This window comes from Vipera ursinii, assembly GCF_947247035.1.
Source record: "Vipera ursinii genome assembly, chromosome: 6".
Taxonomy (NCBI): domain Eukaryota; kingdom Metazoa; phylum Chordata; class Lepidosauria; order Squamata; family Viperidae; genus Vipera; species Vipera ursinii.
The window spans coordinates 22944738-22963848 of NC_139515.1; the positions used below are offsets into that span (position 1 = coordinate 22944738).

Here is a 19111-nt window from a genome sequence, read left to right on the forward strand (position 1 = left end):
ATTATCATAAGCTTTTCCTTAATAAACAAAAATTAGTCATGTTTTACACATTCTTTTAATCATAGACACTTTTTTTCTCCAATTGGAATTATATTGAGTAGGAATCTGAATCTAGATTTAATTTATTATTTTTTAAAATAATCTTTGGTATATTTTATGTACCAGCTCATAAGAAAAGTTATTATGGATCCCCAGTTATTTTTATTCTGGTTCTAACATTTGAAATATATCAGAGAAAATGAGATATTTAAGGTGAAGAACACCGATATTGAAATACCATTGCATTGTATTTTGAGCTGGTTTGCAAATAAATTGTGGATTTTTAAATAAAATTTACCTCTGTAAACTTACCTGGGTCATCCAAAGGCATGTCAACAATAACTTGATCACTATACTTTCCATACAGACCATTAGCACAAACTGCTACTATCTGAAGAATATAACTTGTATTGGGCAGCAGATTATTCAGAATTGCTCCCTGTAATGATTTAAATTCATAAACCATATTTATTACTTTCTGTATTTCATACAAAGTTACATATTTTATTTCTTTAGTCACAGAAAATTCCATTGACAAGAAAAGGATTTCAAATAACTTAATGTAAAAATAAATATGCAATTTTAATAATTCCAACACTTTCACACATCCATAGCTCATTACATGGACAAGACAACTGAAAATTAAGTCACGTTTTAGTGCTATTATAACTTAAAATTAATAATTTAAAATAAAGGATTACCTGTACTTCATCTACATAGTTTATTTAACATCATTGCAATCAATTTGGTAATAGACAGTATTAATGTTAACATATGTGGACTCAGAGTGAGTGGCACGGCAAGGTGGCCTAGAGGTAGAGTTCTCATGTCACAATTCTGAGGCTGTCAGTTTGATCCTAGGTAGCATCCGGATAGTAAATGCTCATCTTTATTCAGTTGCCCCAACTCTACCCTGATGCAAGGGATTACAGGGTTGTTAAAAGAAAAAAAATGTGGACTTAGTGTACCACTGACACTATTGGTACAGGCTACAAAAAGCACCAACTTTCCACGTTGCAAATTGTATTAAAGATATAAAGGGCTGATACTCATAATTTCATATTCTCACCTGTCTGCTAAAGGTCCCACAGCTTTTAAAAAGCATTTCTGAAAATAAGATGATATCCAAGTCAATCTGCAAAAGGGACTGGTAGAAAAAAGTGGGTAGCAAATCTTCCTTTTTCTTAATATCCCTTAAACTAATTTACCTAAGATTTGGAGTGAGTCTATTCTCCAGCTATGCCTATGTCCCACTCCGTGTTAGAGACAATCCAGAGAGTTTTGAAAGAGTAGATGGAAAAGAAGAATTTGGAAGTTTGCTTCATGCAGACTTTTTAAACTTTTTAAAGTTTATTTATTTTGAGATAGAGTATCTCTAGCTAAGCCCTAAAGGTTTTGCATCAATATATGATTCTATGCAGCTGATTCACAGAGCAATTATTTTATAACATTGCAAACAACTATTTATAATAAAATCAGATGGTACTTTAGATACCATCCACAAGGATATTTAACATTAAAATGGGTGCAAGCATAAAAACATTTGGACTTAAGACCTGCACTAAATGTCAATTAAGGCAAGGAATCAATATGAATTTGAATATCATTGGCTTAAATGATGCGTTAACTGCACACCATTGATTTTGTCATTATTTGTGATAATATTAAGTTATTTCAGATGAGTAATTATTTGTAGATTTTTCTTGTGCCTCTGATAATATCTTTATTGTAAGAGATTTATATATTTATTTACACAGGTTATGTGGTTTCCCAACCTGCTGCAATGATCCTGGCAGGCTAAAAGTAATAAAGCAAAAGGAACAGCCGATAGAACAATTAAAAAACAACTACAATAACAATTGATATGCAGTGTACTGAGGTCCAAACCAATCCCTTCAATCTTGCAATACGCAGCAAATAACCAACAAGGTTCATGCTTGTGGGAAAAATCAAATCTTTTAAGACTTTACAAAACACCAACAGGGTAAGGGCCATATGAATCTTGGAGGTGGGGGGATATGCTACTCCACAGGTGCTGGGACAGAGAAAGCATGTCTGGGTCTTAGTCTGCTTAATAGGTGAGACCTGGAGTGGGCCAACCTGTTGCATCTGGTGGGTTTAGCAGAAAAATAAATAAAAAATAGGGTGTTCCACAAACAACTTTGCTCTAAGGCTTTATAGTAACAACCACCAGCTGGAATTGCACTCAAAAGCTTACTAGGAGCTAGTTCAGCTCATGAAGCACTGGTTTTAGGTGGACATTTCAAGCTGTTCTTAATGCCACAACTTGGATCAATTGCAACTTTTAAATGTTCTTAAAAGCAGGCCATGCAGAGCACATTGCAATAATCTAAACAGAGTGGAACTAAACCAGGGATGCCCAGGAGTAAGTACTGTGGATCAAGAAATGGGCATGATTAACCTTACAATAAGTGCAGAAAAAGCCCCAAACAGTATAATAACTCTGTTTGGGGAATGCAACTCCACTCAGAATTAAAGATGGAAAATCTTCAGATCCAGAAGTGTTCTCCAAACCCATAGCCATATTGGCAGGGTTGAGCCAAAGTTATTCCTTATCCAGACTCTCACAGTGCCCAGACACTGACAAATGCCAATTCAGGTAGTTCTTGACCTACAAGCATAATTGGGGCCAGAATCTTGTTTGTTGAGTGAAGTGATCATTAAATGATACATCACACCACTGTTTTGTTTAATAACTGCAATCCCAGTACTCCTGGTTGTGGTTGTGAAGTGAACTTGCCAGTTGTTCAATGGATGGAGTCTGAGGTAGTCTGTGCAGCAGGGCCTCAGGAGCAGCCTGGTGCAGATTACAGGACCCACCAACATCTTGGGCCCGCTTCCCACCTCAACATGCCCAGGAGGCCCAGGAAACCCAGGAGGCTCATACTCAAGCCCCCCTCCCCCCACACACAATCCTGCCAAAGTTCATCAACAGTGCTGTAACCAGGTCTAAAATTTGGCTGAAAAGGGTCCAGATAATCAACATTGAGAGTTCAATCATCATTCCAAGCATCTAAGCCTCTGGTGGAACCATGTACCAGAGCTCCAAGGCAAGACCAAGTTTCCTCTGAAACCCAATAAGAATCCATCAGGTGATGGGACAGACTACTCAACTAGGTCCTATCTTCCTGCAGTGGAGCAGTCACAGATTACTTCAAGGCAAATAGAGAGAGAAGTGATATCACTCTATTCCAGATCATGTCTCCATAGAGCTGAATTAAAAACCAGATCTAATACATGATCCCCACTGTGAGTTAGGTTAGAGATAAACATAGCTGCCATGATGACCATATATTCCTGCTTCATTTCTAAATCCATATCCATGGATGGGAGGCTGATCTTCACTAGTACCATAAGCCTGGGAAATTCCACTGCTAGACCACTTGCAGATTCCAATAGCTAGGTAGATGACTAGCTGTGAGGCTGGTATATTAGTCTCCTCATCAGCTCAATTTCACCAACAGAATCCCAGTGTGAATTATTTCTGTGGCAAGGGTTTTGTTTTGTTTTTTGGATAACAATCCATGAAGTGTATTAGTAAAGGGGATGGTTGTATGGAATGGGAATAGTTACAGGGTACTGCATGAGGTGAAACCAACTTGGTAAGCAAAAGCTGTCATATTTTCAAGCTTATACTAATCCACTATATATAGTATGTGCAATCCCATACATTTTGATTCACTGGAACATATTCCAAGCTCTATAGAAAACCTTCACAGAAAACCTTTTAAATGGTCATTTACCAAGTCCTGATAACCATCTGTTAGAAATTCATGCTTGGTCTGGTCTTCTCCTTCCAACTGTTGGTAAAAAACAGCAAATTTTTCTATCATCGTGTCATATACAACTCGTGGCCTTTCCCAAGTAACAAGAAGACTGGTATAGTTCTTTGGATCGGCTTGGACATTTTCTGGTTCTAAGCTGCAAACTTAAAAAAAGTAAAGGTGGTTTACAAGTTATAGTAACTATGTATTTAAAAAAACAACAACTACAACATAGACCTACAGAGAGAAAATTCACAGATTGACTTTCATCCATAAAATAAATCTATTTTTTAATTAAGCAATATATGGTCCTCCTCCCCATAAGACTTGAGTAAAGCACTCCGTAATCCTTACCAGAGCTACTGCCAAGTTGTAATTTTTACTGTTACAGACAAATATCATTAAAATACATGGGGAATAATCTAATTAACTGCAGTCATTTTATTTAAATAATATTTAGTTTTTGTCACTTTCTACTACTCCAGAAGCTATTGAAAAGGCTAAATGTGGCCATTGGTTAAAAAAAATACTGTTCAGCCATCTATATTTAAAAGACTAGATTCAGATTTGGAACAATGCACATCTCATGAGGAAAGAGATTGAAGTATTTTTCCTGGCAACTCTAACAGAAGACAGGTAGTTTTGGTGTAGTGGTTAAAATACCAGACTAGAAACTGGGAGATCATAAGTTCTTGTCCTGTCAGGCTCAACACCAACTGGGTGACTTAGACCAGCTCCTCTCTCAGCCCCAGGAAGGAGACAATGGCAAACCACTTCTGAAATCTTGACAAGAAAACTGCAGTGACTTGTCCAGGCAGTTGCCATGGGTCAATATTGCCTTGAAGGCATATATACATAACCTGACACAGAATTCACCTCCCCTGCAGACATTAAAAAACATCTGCTAGTATTTTAAGATGTTAGCCTTACATTTTGGCTTTCATACTGCAACATATGTCTTTATACAGTATATTATGAAAAGCATGTTAACTTGTTAAATTTATGTATTTTTTTAAAAAATGGGGAATTTAATAAATATGATAAGGAAATAAATAAAACATGTACTATTGCTATAATATAATTGCAGGAACTAGAATTACAAAACATAACCAAAGAATTGAAATGAATAACTGATACGATCATCTCTGTTTCAAATATATGATATTATCCTACTCACATTTTTTTAAGCTTGGAGATTTAATCTGGAAATCTCTTCTCATTTTATGATGGAAGATCTTGAATGATGTATCACATCAGATTATGAGATGGTTTTTGGTTTTCAAAAACACAACAGTGGGTATTCTATATCCAATTAAGTATGGAATTGCTGTGAATGCTTGGATAATTTGGGTCCAATGAAAACAAGGTCTGTGGTATTGTGGTAAAAATCAATGATTTCCCACAGGCCAGAAAAGCTAAACTGTCTTTAATTAGATTTAAACTAGTTCAATACAGCCTCCTTAAAATATAAATTGGCCTAAATTCAGATTTAAAAAAAGCCTTAACTCATTTACTGAGATGTCACCATTGCCCAATCAATTTTCATTAAATTGATTTCACTTAAGTTTTTTAATGTTTTTTCTCTAATATTATTTCAGAATTTGTCTTTTGAACACAAGGGGGCACTCCATACTCAGTATAGTATTCCAACATTAAAAATGCATAATAAAATACATTTTAAATTGGTATTTTTCCCATTTTATTAAACTGAAGTTTAATAACACAATCTTATTTAATGTGTGACCCATTTAAAGCTTATTTTAGAATAAAATATTAAACAGATAATGTATCAATGATCATTTGCCTGATTTTGTTACATATTCCTTTATTAGACTATGCAAATACTCTGAGCCCTTGATTTATCCAGTGGGCAAAAAGCCTTCACTCAGTTGTATCTATTGCTTTTTGGACTTTTGACTAAGCTCATCCACAGTGTAGTTGAATTATACTAAAACAATAAATCATGGAATCTATATGGAATGGGTCATGTAACAAATGTGTGTGATGGTATAATCAAATACCACAGCTTATATATTTGTTTTAGATCTCAGGATGGAAATACAAAACTGTGGCATTTGCAAGATGCCATTACCACATATGGATGATACTTATTATACATCTACACTTTTTGCTGTGAATGGGGGTTATTTCTATTGCAAGTAATAGCTCACTTAAGGTGAAGGTAATATTAGCAGCCTTTTCCAATTTGTGTTTTCCAGATGTGCTAACAGTCCCAAGGTATAATCATGCTGAACAAATTTTCAAGTTTTGGAAAGGTTGAATTTATCTACCCATTTATTTTTTTCTCCTTGCTTCATGTCCCACAACTAATTAGCACAAGATATAACAGCATTCCGTGCGCCTTTGGTGTCTAGTCATACCAGCCACATGACCACGGAGACGTCCTCGGACAAACGCTGGCTCTTCGGCTTTGAAACGGAGATGAGCGCCGGCCCCTAGAGTTGGAAATGACTAGCACGCATGTGCGGGGGAACCTTTACCTTCACCTTTACCTATAATTGTCCTAAAACTCTCTGCATATGGACAGTTGAATAAGGATCTCTTGTTGTTTTCCTTAGGAGCAATTCATTGTGGCAAAAATTATGCTTAAGCCCACAATTCTAACAAACAAGTACCTGCTTCATGAATTTCTTCCTGCCCAGTGTATGATGAAAATACTTGGCCAGAAAACTTATGCTGTTGATCTCTAAAATTATTTTGTAGATAGTCCATCAGCATCACATAACCAGATTGCTGCATGGTTAGAACATCACAAAACACGGACAGCTGGAAAAAGACAACAAATGGAAATACAGAAATAAATTATTAAGGAGTACATTTTTGAAAAGCCACATTCAGATGATGGAGAAACACGCTGACTTCATTATTAAACTCTTTCCATAACTTCCATTCCAATGGACATGTTTCTTTTCTTTATGTCACTATAATTCTAAAGAAACTCCAATGCATTATGCAGGGATTTTCACTTTGATGCCACCCCCACTTCATTTTTAATCTTCAAGCAACTGTTTAAAAGAAACATACTCAGAACCTCATTTTGTCATTCTTTTTGTCAATAAAAGAATTCAGATATACATCAAAATAGCATTTTAAACCACAATAGAAATGATACATGAGAGGAGAAGAGAAAGAGGTAGCACACTGTAAAGTTTGACGTTCATTCTGAGCCTTAACAAAATACTTTTTATTGGTCAACATTGTTATAGATACAGTCCATACTATCACAGTCAGTTTATAGGTACAGATAACATTCTAATCACCAACAAGCAAATATATTTTGTTGGTTCAGAAAAGCACATACTTTTCCTAAAGCTGGTGTAGATATAGATACCACAAATTTTTATTTTTTTGAGGAAATTCTGTCCTTATTTCACTCTAATCATGTAGATTTGTCGACTGATACTGGCTGCATATCATTTTTCCTTACAAATAGGATCAACTCTTTCATTCAGACATGTATAAATCACCTGGGTTTCTGAAATGTTAACAGTGTCTTTGAACACAATCCATTCAACTGTTTCTGAGCATGGAGGAGTTGACAAAGATCCATTGTAAGTGTAATATTTGTCTGTTGAATTTGGCAAAAGATTCAACAAAATGAAAGGTTCCAGTTCATTTTTCTTCCCTGCAAAATATAAAGAAGTTCCCATGATGATATTTTAAAATCCAAATTGCATAGTGTAGAAATGGGGTAGCTAGATGAAGGCATGGCTCTGTCTAGGTTAAAATGTTTTGTCACTTTTCAAGACTAAATTGTCTTCAAGATGATTCAAAACCAATATATAAATAAGGAAACCTGTAGTTTGCATTGTCCCCAACACCTAATTTATACCTCATAGATCTCTAGAATGCCAGGGCCAAAACTTGGGGATAAAGGGTGCCTTAAACCTTGCAATGGTGTAAGTCTCCCTTAACATCTTTTAAAATTTCCCAAGTCTACCATGAAGGTAGCCCATTTGCCCAATGAGGAAAAATGGAAAGGTTAAGGGGCAAAATTAGTGCTTTAAGTCTATGAAAGGAAACCAAATTAAAGCATCCCTATTACATAAATTCATGTACAATAGATTGTTAATCAGTGACCACTAGCTGTGGACTAAAATGTTCAATAATCCAGACATCCAGCCAAGTCCCTTTTCAAGCTTGGTTGCTTAGTTTTGCTCTTCCTACAGATCCTGGAATCTCTCTGTGCCTGCTGATATTTTCCTGCTATACCTGAATAGCTGCATCTATAGCTGTATCAGTATCAGAAATAATTAAAAAAAGAACGATCAGATTAAGATACCAGTAGAAGAGATAAAACAAAGCGGAGGTTGCTTCTTTAATGCTATGCTTATGAGCTCCCTGAAGAATCTTGTTAGCTTATGCTAGACTACATGGTCTTTTTTCTTAATCTAGGAGAATAACTCTTAAAATGAATGTATATATTTAATTAATCAAGGTAAAAAGGTAAAGGTTCCCCCGCACATGCGTGCTAGTCGTTTCCAACTCTAGGGGCCGGTGCTCATCTCCGTTTCAAAGCCGAAGAGTCAGTGCTTGTCCGAGGACGTCTCCGTGGTCGTGTGGCCGGCATGACTAGACGCCAAAGGTGCACAGAACACTGTTACCTTCCCACCGTAGTGGTCCCTATTTTTCTACTTGCATTTTTATGTGCTTTCGAACTGCTAGGTTGGCAGACGCTGGGACAAGTAACAGGCACTCACTCTGTTACACGGCACTCGGGATTCGTCCCGCCAAACTGCCGACCTTCTGATCGAGAAGCTCAGCGTCCTAACCCACTGAGCCACCGCGTCCCTTTAATTAATCAAAGTCTCCTTTAAATTGTCATACTGGGAATCTGATATTTACAGATTCCACTAAACTCCCTGAGCCTGTGATTGTCTTCAACCGGATCTCTTATAAACAATAGAAATGATTACGATTCACCAGCTCTGCCATCTATCTTGTGAACCACAGCAAGTGTCCATTGCTGCCACACATTTTCCATCATGATGGCATAGTTTCCTTTTGGTAGAAAAAGGGAGGAAGTTCTCTTCTCCATGCTTCCATGCCTTTTCTTTCCAAACAGAACACATATGCAGAGATCTCTCTGTTATGGAAATGGACTCATTTCAGGAAGGGTGGGGTGGTAATTATACAGCAGAGTTCCAATGCTTTAAATCTGTTCTTCACTGGGGTTGCTGAACATGTCATGGTGACATCTTACTGACAGCAATGCATTATATTTGCTCTGTGTTGTATTTCAAAATCCAGATCTCTCAAATAAACAATTTGCTATAGCGGCCACTCTCTTGATATATGCTATTCTAATCCATAATATTTAAACCAAATATAAAGGAGGCTATTACAGCTTGTTTGGGTGCAATTTACATTATCCCTGACTTAAATGCTAATGAAACACTTTGACTATTTTTTTTTCTTAGTTTACTTATATTGATTAGGGTCTGAGGGAGGCGCAAAGGTACCATGTGCACTAAAGTCTCTCTTAAGATGAACCTGATTCCAGGTGATCTCACATATCTTATGGAAATAGTTTGTCATTCTGATTTTGTTTTATTTTGTTGTTGTTTTTTAACCAGCAGAAAGAAGGTTCATGTTTTGTCATGATATGTAAATGTTTTTTTGCTTTATTCAAATAAAATGGTATTGAATACTATGGCTGTGATAATGGGGGAGCAGGGCTGATTAAAATCCTTTGCACAGCATTACAGTAGAGTCATGTTCTTTTGAAGATTTGGCATGGCATTTTGCCACATTGTCTAAGCATGTTCAGAGGAATTTCCACTGGGATGCAAAGTGCCTGTTGGATGGTGTGTAGAACCCTACAATTTATATAACTTCAGTTATAGGATTTCAATAAATTTTCACCATGTATCCAGATTCTATAATTTCATATATCACCAGGCTTAGAATCTTAAAATTGATAACTTTCATATAATTTCTTATATTTTATCACAGACTCACCAAACCGACTAACACTGGCCACGCCTTCAGTAATTGAATTATAATCTATATTATCTTCCAGACCAACCTGTTGAAGAAAGATTGAGTTTTTTTCAATATCATGCGAGATATCATTAGTTTGACAATTATAAAAATTACATTTTAAAAATATTTTACACAGACAGACCTTAATGCTCAAACTTTTTTGAAAATAAAGTTAATTCATTTTATGCAAAATTAATTAATAATAAACAAATATATAGTACAACTCTTACACTCAAAATGGAAACAATTACCCTTCAAAGTTGAACAATCAATAATTAAAAACTATTACCTCAAATAAAACTGATAAAGTTCTTAATTTCCCATTTCCTTCAATTGCTTTGTCTATATCTGAAAACTCATTTGAATCATAACAGTAGATTTGCATCTGTAATATAATACAATTTAAAAAAGTTAATAGAACTGTGAAAAGAATCTACAAAGGACATTTATTAATTCTGGTCTACAAAGAAGTTTAGAAATTTAAAGCACTGATATGCTCTGATGCATATCAGTTGGTTTCAATCAATATAATGTATAGATATTAAATTAAATAATAAATTAAATTTATTATTTTAAAATTATATAGTTAATGATTATTTTTTCATTCTCATATGTTTAGACTTTATTATGATCAGAAAAGAAGGAGGAGAAAACATTGCATATATAACATCACTTAGCAACATTTAAAGAATTAGAACAGTGTTTGCTGGGTAATGCAATGAAGTAGATACTGTAATGGATAATGTAAGTAAAACACAGTAAGTCAGAATACCCTGCAATTTTAGAAAGAAAGGAGATCAACTCCTTACTCACAGCCATAAACAATTTCACCCAAATCCCCAGGATTTGGCTTGGCTGTTATAATTCCAATTTGTAAAAGAGATAAAAGAGGTGACCCCACCAATTTCTGCCCTATCAGCGTGTTGAGGCTAATTAATAAAAAGTATACTAAACATTTGCAGATTAAACTCCTAGAGTAGCTTGAATCTAAAAGCTGAAAAATAATAATGAAATACATATTGAAGTTATTAGGGGACACTGGACATTAGCAAAATTTTAAATGACTCAAAAGCCATGCATAATCCTCTGTTATGAAATTGTTATTGTGCTAGATTTCGGAAGAGGTTGACTCTAGATTGTTCTGATTGTTCTAAAATTATCATTAATAAAAAAATAACAAGGAAAATGACAGGGCAGCCCATAAAATACCAAAATGGTCTCTGGTAAGAGACAACAAAACCAAAAAGAGGGTTGAAGAAAACATTAAGGCACAAGAAGGATTCAACCAATGGAATGAAACTTGAATCTGTGCCACTTGAATGATTAAAAGCAGCACCTCGAATTGGGTCCAGAATTAGTAACTAGCACACATGGCAAACTGGCTATATTTTTTGGAACTAATTGAGGTTATCATATCAAAAGTACAATTAATTGTTCCATTTTATCAAAGCTATTCTGAAGACATTAAAAATGAGCTATGAGCTTTTTAAAAAATCTGAAACGAAGTGATTCTGTAAACATTAATGCCATTTATAGCTATTTAATTATGTCTTGTCAAATTAATGTGCATAAATATATTGATACTTATAATGTTATTAAATCAATTATATTCATTACCTCAAGGGGATATTTTTGTCCATCTATGCTGTGTTCAGATCCATCATGAGATATGTTACATTTTCCCCAGTGAAAGATTATCCTGCTTGCTTTAAATGTAGTTTCAGATCCTCCTCCAATTACATAGTATTCATTTTTCAGCCTAATTTCCACTGGAAAAAAACCCAAAAAATAACTATTACTCATTATATTTAAGAAGAAAAAAGTGACTTGCGTTTCAAATTTATCAGCATTAATTTTTAAAATTATCAGATCAAATGATGTCACTCCATGAGTGAAATTTAAAATAGGTTGACTTTATTTTTCCTCACTAAAATCAGCAGGATTTGAGCTAAATTAGGCATAATAATAACAACAACAACACAACTCAGAATACAGCTTGAATTTAATCTAGTAAGTATAATTTATACTTTATGGATGGGAATTATGGAAATATACAGGTAGACTCAAATATAGAAAGTGCTAGGAAATATTATTTTCTACTCTCACTGTGGCACCACTGTTTATCACTTTTAAGGATTTTAGAGATGAGAGTCAAGGAATTACTAATAATTCTCCCTCCCTGCCTCCCACCTCTAAATGTTCACACACCATTAAGCATTTCTTCTACACATTTCTATGAAAACATGTCCCATTGTCCATGTGGAAATCCTTGTTTACTGTTAACATAATGTACTTAAAAATGAATTTAAACTAAGCATTAGTATTTGGTGTTCATATGTTAGATTAAATAAGAATACTTTTGTGAACTTTAATATATTTTGAAGACTCTAAGTACAATGTTTTTACATATCAGTTTTGTTTTCCAATTTATAATTTTCAAAAGTTCAGTTTGCTTTAAAAATTCTCTGAAAATTAAAAGAATAAAATAAATTATGTAGCAATACAATTGTTTTTTAACTGCATAGTTTCAGCAGATAAATGGTACAATATGTTACGGTAGGGAACCTATTAATATTAAATATTATACCAAATTTAATTTAATGGATAGCTCAGTTTCAAATGTTGAAATATATTTTATAGGCCTGGTAAATATTCAACAGATTTCTATTCCATACTTGAAGTTTTTGGAATTTCCCTTCAGTTTTCAAATGAAGCATTATTAAGTAATTTAGTGGTTCAAATGTATGTTTGTGAGGAATAATTCAGCACTTTCTTATACAAAAGGAATACAAATCATTAGAACTAATTAATATGAAGATTTGCAGATTTCAACTCAGCATATTTGGGATTTATTTCAACTCATTTATTTATACGATCTATCAATACATTGAAAATCTGTACATAATAAACTCTCAATAATTAGAGTGATGCCTCTTGAATTAGAACATTGCAATTAATTACAATAAATTTTTAAAGATATCTTTATAAACCATTCTGTGAAAACATTGGCTGGGTCTTTGTGACCTAACATTATGCATAATGTGGGTTGTATTAATAGGCATGCATATTATGCTGAAAGTATATTTATATTCAGAAAATAGAGAGGATGGGATTATAGGAATTGTGTGATTTCAAGGGCTATTTTTGTTAATATGTTTCTTTTGTCCCTGGAGGCCTCATGATTTAACGCTTGTCTGCTATTGCCAGCTGTCTTCCCATTAATTGCAAGAATCTTAATTTCAAAAAGATAAAAAAGGAGAAAATAAATCAAGAGACTGTAAAAAAAATGATAAACAATTGTTTCACATGTGAACAAAAACTTATAGGAATATTAAATCAAATATGAATATACCGGTATATTCTGTACCTGTTTTGCCTGTATTATAGATTAAGGTGTCTCCTGAAGTTTCTTCTTCCCAACCTTTGAACTTCAGTTGCTTGAGGTTCATGTTTACTTGAGTTAGATCTTCGTCAATATTTATAGGTGACTGCTTGGCACCATTGCATGCTGGATATTTTTTCCCCCACTTAGTTTGATTTAAGGCTCCTAAAAATCAAAATGAATTAAGCAAGTAATTTAGTTAAACATATTTGATAGCTTTTCACTTTTTTATATAAAAGCAACAAATTATGCTCTAAAACATATCCCATTAATCTCTTAACCAGAAGGCAATTCATATTAAAGCTCCCCTCTAATTCACATGCTTTTACAACAATATATGACAATGCCAGGAAAGTTGTTAGAAGTAACATTTACAAATGTCCTGCCAGATCACAAATCCTCAGCAAAGCTAGTACATCAAAGTATGAATCTTTTTTTTCCTTGAACATGAAGTTTGAGTTTTAGTACAATCATTTTCAGTTTCAGTAGGAAGGCAAGAGGGACAAATGGTGGCATGTGCATTTGGTAAAGATGGTTTCACTGGAAGATGGGTGAGGAAGAATTGGAAAGATGTGTGTCCTTACGATTTTAAAGGAGCCTGCCCATTATGGTTGTAAGTTGTGACCAACCTGATTTTATAACCTTTTTAATGTGGTTTTAAAGTGAACCCATTGTTTGCTATGAGGTGTTTTTGCCAAAAACCAGAGATAAGCACTATTTTTGTCAAAAAAGTGAGTTGCAGTCATATGACTGCAGGATGTTGCAAACAACTGTTTGCTGAGCACACAAAATGTGGTCATGTGGCTGTGGGAAGGGGGAATGGCTGTTGGAACATAAAAGTTCTGTATTATATTTGCCTATCGGAAGAACTGCTCTACAGAAGATGAACTTTCCTGTGTGCTTCATCTTAACTTGGTGCACCTGGAGGGAAAGAATACTCATGTGCAAATGCTGTTTGTTGATTTTAGTTTGGCGTTCAACAAAATCATTCCCAAACATTTGGTGAACAAACTGGGCCTATTAGGTTTTAATACTCCTTTATGTAACTGGATACTTGATTTCCTTATTGATAGGCCCCAGTTTGTGCAACTTGGAAGAAAAATTTCTAACTCCATCTCCTTGAATACATGTTCTCCATAGTGCTATGTCTTGAATCTGTTACTATTCACCTTGATGAGCCACGACTGCTGTGCCAACTCTGCTACAAATCACATTGCAAAGTATGTGGATAACACGGCAGTGGTGGGTCTTATCCCAGGATGACAATGAAGACGCTTATAGGGAACAGGTAAAGGTTCTGGTGGACTGGTGCAATAAAAGTAATCTGGTTCTAAATGTTAATAAAACAAAGGAGATCACTGTAGATTTTAGAAAGAGCTGGCATAGTCACACTCCACTCAATATGAAGGATGCAGATATAGAGGTGGTCAACAGTATTAATGCCCTTGAAAAGCATGCCCAGGTAATTTTAGAAACATTGGGTGATAAATTGGTAAAAATGGAGGAGAGAATAGAAGAGAGGATGGAAGAGAAATTTAGTGCGATGAGGGTAGACATTTTGTCTACAGTGGAAAGTGTGGCTGAATGTGTGCAAGGCCTGGAAGAAAAAGTGGAAAATCTGACTCAAAAAAATGCTGTATTAGAAGTAAAGGTATTGGAGAATGAAGATTTAAGAGACAAAATGGACAGAGAGTTAAGCCTTGTTCAGTTTTACCAGATGCAGTATGCTGTTAGAATCAGAGGTTTAAAAGAGAATACTAAAGAAGACTTAAAGCAGCTGATTTCTGAAGCTCTGGAAGCAGTATTGGGTCAGCCAGCATCTGAAATAAAGGGATGCATGGATAAAGCTTTTCGTGTAAATTCATGGATTGCCAGACAGAGGAAGTTACCTAGAGATGTGGTGGTTTATTTTACAAAGAGAGAAATTAAAGATGAAGTTATTCAAGCTGCCTATGATACTAAAGTAGTGGTTGCTGACCAAGAAGTTTTGGTTTTAAAGGAAATTCCTCCAAAGATTTTAAGGAGAAGGAAGGACTTTGCATTTCTTGTGCAGGAACTTAAGCAACGTGATATAAGGTTCAGATGGGAGATTCCAGTTGGGCTGGTGGTGATGCATGAAGGTAAAAGATACCGTCTGGTTACTGTGGCACAGGCGCGTGAATTCTACAATAATGTTTTAAAAGCAACCCCACTATCACTTCTGGAAGCGGCAAAGGGATTTGGTGAAGAAAAACCTCATGAAGCTGAAGATGGCCAGACAGAGGAGGATGGTGCTGGAGGGGATCAAACTACAACTTTGTTGGCTGATGTTGGAGAGCTGAGGGTGACGCGTGCTGCTTTAAAAAGAGCAAAACAAATAAAAGAACAGGACCAGCAGAAGTTTATGGAACTTTCAAAGCGCACTTACAGCGAGGCAGTGGGAGGAGCGCGGTCTAAAGGAGACAGGGCCATTGAAGAGGTGCTCCAAAAGCTTCGGGGTGACAAGTATGGCGACTAAATTTTTAACTTGGAATGTCAATGGATTAAATTCGCCTCAGAAGAGAAAGAAAGTTTTTCAATATTTAAAACAATTTAAGACTGATGTTATTTGCTTGCAAGAAACGCATATTAGGGCTATGGACCAAAAGTTTTTATTGAATTCAAGATTGGGTACGCAATTTGTTGCCTCTGCAATGAATAAGAAAAACGGAGTGGTTGTTTATGTTAAAAGTGCTATAACAGCGGACTTAATTGAAGCAGATAAGCATGGAAGATACGTAATGATAGATTTGTTGCTAGAAGGCAAAAAAACGCTTTTAGTTGGACTGTATGCTCCTAATCAACAACAACAACAGGCTGACTTTTTTAGCTTACTTCATACAAAGCTTACTCAGTTGGATTACAAATCGTTTATTTTTATGGGGGATTGGAATGGCGTTTTGGACGTACAGATGGATAAGGCTGGTTTTTTTAAGCGTATTCCGTGTCATGCCAGACTGCCTAAGTCTTTTTTTGAAATGAAGGATGATTTGGAATTGCGAGACATTTGGCGTGACACACACCCGCATGAAAAGGACTACACTTTTTTTTCTGATAGACACCAATCTTTTTCTAGGATTGACTTTATTTTGCTGACTAATGATTTTTTTTCTAGGATTAAGAAGGTAAAGATTTGTGCAAGAGCTATTTCTGACCATAGCCCAGTATGGTTAGAGATTAATAAGGACAACAGAGATAGGCGCTCATGGCGCGTAAATGAGAATTTGTTTAGAAACCAGAAAAATGTGGAAGAGTGTAAACAGCGAATGAAGGATTTTTTTGAAATTAATATGAATAAGGATACTTCTATGGACATGGTTTGGGATGCTAGCAAGGCCTATATGAGAGGGGTGTTGATATATATGAATAATAAACACAGACGTACTTTGGAAGCTAGAAGGAAAGAATTGGAGAATGAAATTAAGGAAAAAGAGAATGCTTTGATTTTGAATCCATTGGATGTGAAGATTAAGGAGGCTATTAAGCTATTAAGAGGACAATTTGATAAATTAATGGCTGATCAAGTGGCAACCAACTTGAGGTTTGCCAGGCATAATACTTTCTGCAATGCTAATAAGCCAGGCAGATGGCTAGCTTATAGACTAAGGAAAAAGCAGAGGGCTTCTAATATAGACAAAATTGAACATAAGGGGAAGGTAGTGTTTCAACAGGATCTTATTAAGGAAGCCTTTGTGGACTTTTATTCTAAATTATATGCTAAGGAGAAGATTAATGAAAAAGACATTGATGAATATTTGGAGAATGCTAGCATCCCGGTTCTTACGCAAGTACAAAAAGAGGAGATTAATCAATTGATTACAGAAGAAGAAATATTTACAGCAATTAAGGAGTTGAAGGTCGACAAAGCGCCAGGTACAGATGGTTTGACTGCGGCCTACTACAAAAATTTACAATTAGAGATGGTTAAACCGTTAAAGGAATTGTTCCAGACAATCCAGAGAGGGGGAAAGGTGCCTCCATCTTGGAGAACTTCCTTTATCTCTCTGATTCCGAAGGAAGACCAAGACGCTACTCAAGTAAAGAACTATAGACCGATATCACTATTAAATACAGACTACAAGATATTTGCTAAGGTGTTGGCTAATAGATTGATGAGGGTTCTGCAACGGGTGATTCATGGGGATCAAACTGGGTTTATTAGTGGTAGGCAAATGAAAAATAATGTGCGGCATATAGTTGATGTGTTGGAATTTTTGGAAAGGAACAACCAGATCCCTGCGGCGCTAATTTTTTTAGATGCTGAAAAAGCTTTTGATCAACTGAATTGGCAATTTTTGATGAAAGTTTTAGATAAAATGAATTTTGGGGATAAATTTTTGCAACCAATTAGGGCATTATATCAAAAACAAACAGCTCGAATAATAGTTAACAATAGTTTGTCAGAAGTATGTAATATTGAGAAGGGTACAAGGCAAGGGTGCCCGCTATCGCCTTTGTTATTTGTGTTAACATTGGAGATATTATTGGTAAAAATACGAAATTCGGAAAGAATTAAGGGTATACAGATTAGAGATCAGGATTATAGATTGAGAGCGTTCGCAATCTATAATCGTTGGTTGAACTTTTTTAGTCCCACTTTTTTTTGGGGGGGACTGCACATGGCAGAGGACCAGGAGCCGCAGGAGACGGCTGAAAGAGCCACATGCGGCTCCGGAGCCGCGGGTTGCAGACCTGTGATCTAGTCTAAGCCCTCCCAGTCACCTGATTCAGAGTGGAGCACATGCAGACTACACAGCCTTTCCCAGCACTCTCAGTGCAACATGAATGAAAGCAAAAATTTACACCTAGAAACATCACTTGGTTAGAAACAAGAAAACACAGGTGCACCTTGGCTCTTGGTAAGAAGTTGGAAGGAATTCCAGGAGTCATTCTCTGCATGACGTGGCTACATTATTTATCAATTTATTATATACACTAAATATTTTTTTCTTTCTATTTCTCCCTTTTGTTTTGAATAACTAATACACACAATGGCACATTTTGACTTCTCCCTGCTTGTCAATGCATTTCCTATTTAAGAGGTTGCCAATCAGCTTTGAACCATGTTGTCTGCTTAACTGACATATAGGAAACATTTTAGGTTTGTCATTTTGTACCTCCATTTATGTATATTGTTTTTAGTTACATCTAATAGCAATAGCACTTAGACTCATATACAGCTCCACAGTGCTTTACAGCCTTCTCTAAGTGGTGTACTGAGTCAGCATATTGCTCCCAACAATCTGGGTCCTCATTTTACTGACCTCGGAAGGATGGTAGGCTGAGTCAACCTTGAGCCGGTCAGGTTTGAACTGCTGGCTGTTGGTAGAGTTAGCATGCAATACTGCATTAGCCACCATGGCTAATATAAATTATAGTTACATATTTTCAAGCACTCTGTTTCTCTCTTTAATATAAACTTCAACACATGTTAAACATTTATAATAATAGAAAGAAGTAAACAAGGCATAACCAATTCTCTTATTCAACAGCAAATTGTTTTTTTATCTCAATCACAATAGCATTATCGTTTGTACCAAAAACTGCGGCTAGCTAATGCTAGAAAGATCTGTTTGATTTGATACTATTTTCTCATCTCACTTGCATGATAACTGGTCTTGTGAATGGAAAAGGAAACCAAGCAAAGTAATTGCTGGAAAATGGAAATAGAAACAAGCAGCCACTTTATCCTTTTTAATAAGAAATATGTTCCCTAAAGTTGAAAGGCTGCCAGCTTTATCTATGTGCAACATGGGATATGGTAGGACAGAGCAGTTAGGACAGTGTATGATTTTGCCTATTTTAGGACAAAAATAGATCAGCTCATAGAATTTAATAGATTATTTGTGCAAGCAAATTGGTTAGGAAAACTACCAACCTG

General features: G+C 35.5%; 1 protein-coding gene across 1 annotated transcript in view; it reads right to left on the reverse strand.

Annotated features, from left to right (window-relative positions):
- Window positions 1–19111, reverse strand: part of PTPRZ1 (protein tyrosine phosphatase receptor type Z1) — a gene marked incomplete at both ends in the record, with an annotated part of 107250 nt that overhangs the window by 39548 nt on the left and 48591 nt on the right. Inside the window, 8 exons of the mRNA XM_083366525.1 lie at window positions 352–478; window positions 3804–3988; window positions 6461–6611; window positions 7313–7470; window positions 9807–9873; window positions 10120–10215; window positions 11448–11599; window positions 13198–13377. Coding sequence (XP_083222651.1) covers window positions 352–478; window positions 3804–3988; window positions 6461–6611; window positions 7313–7470; window positions 9807–9873; window positions 10120–10215; window positions 11448–11599; window positions 13198–13377 — 1116 coding nt within the window. The remainder of the gene's footprint in view (window positions 1–351; window positions 479–3803; window positions 3989–6460; window positions 6612–7312; window positions 7471–9806; window positions 9874–10119; window positions 10216–11447; window positions 11600–13197; window positions 13378–19111) is intronic.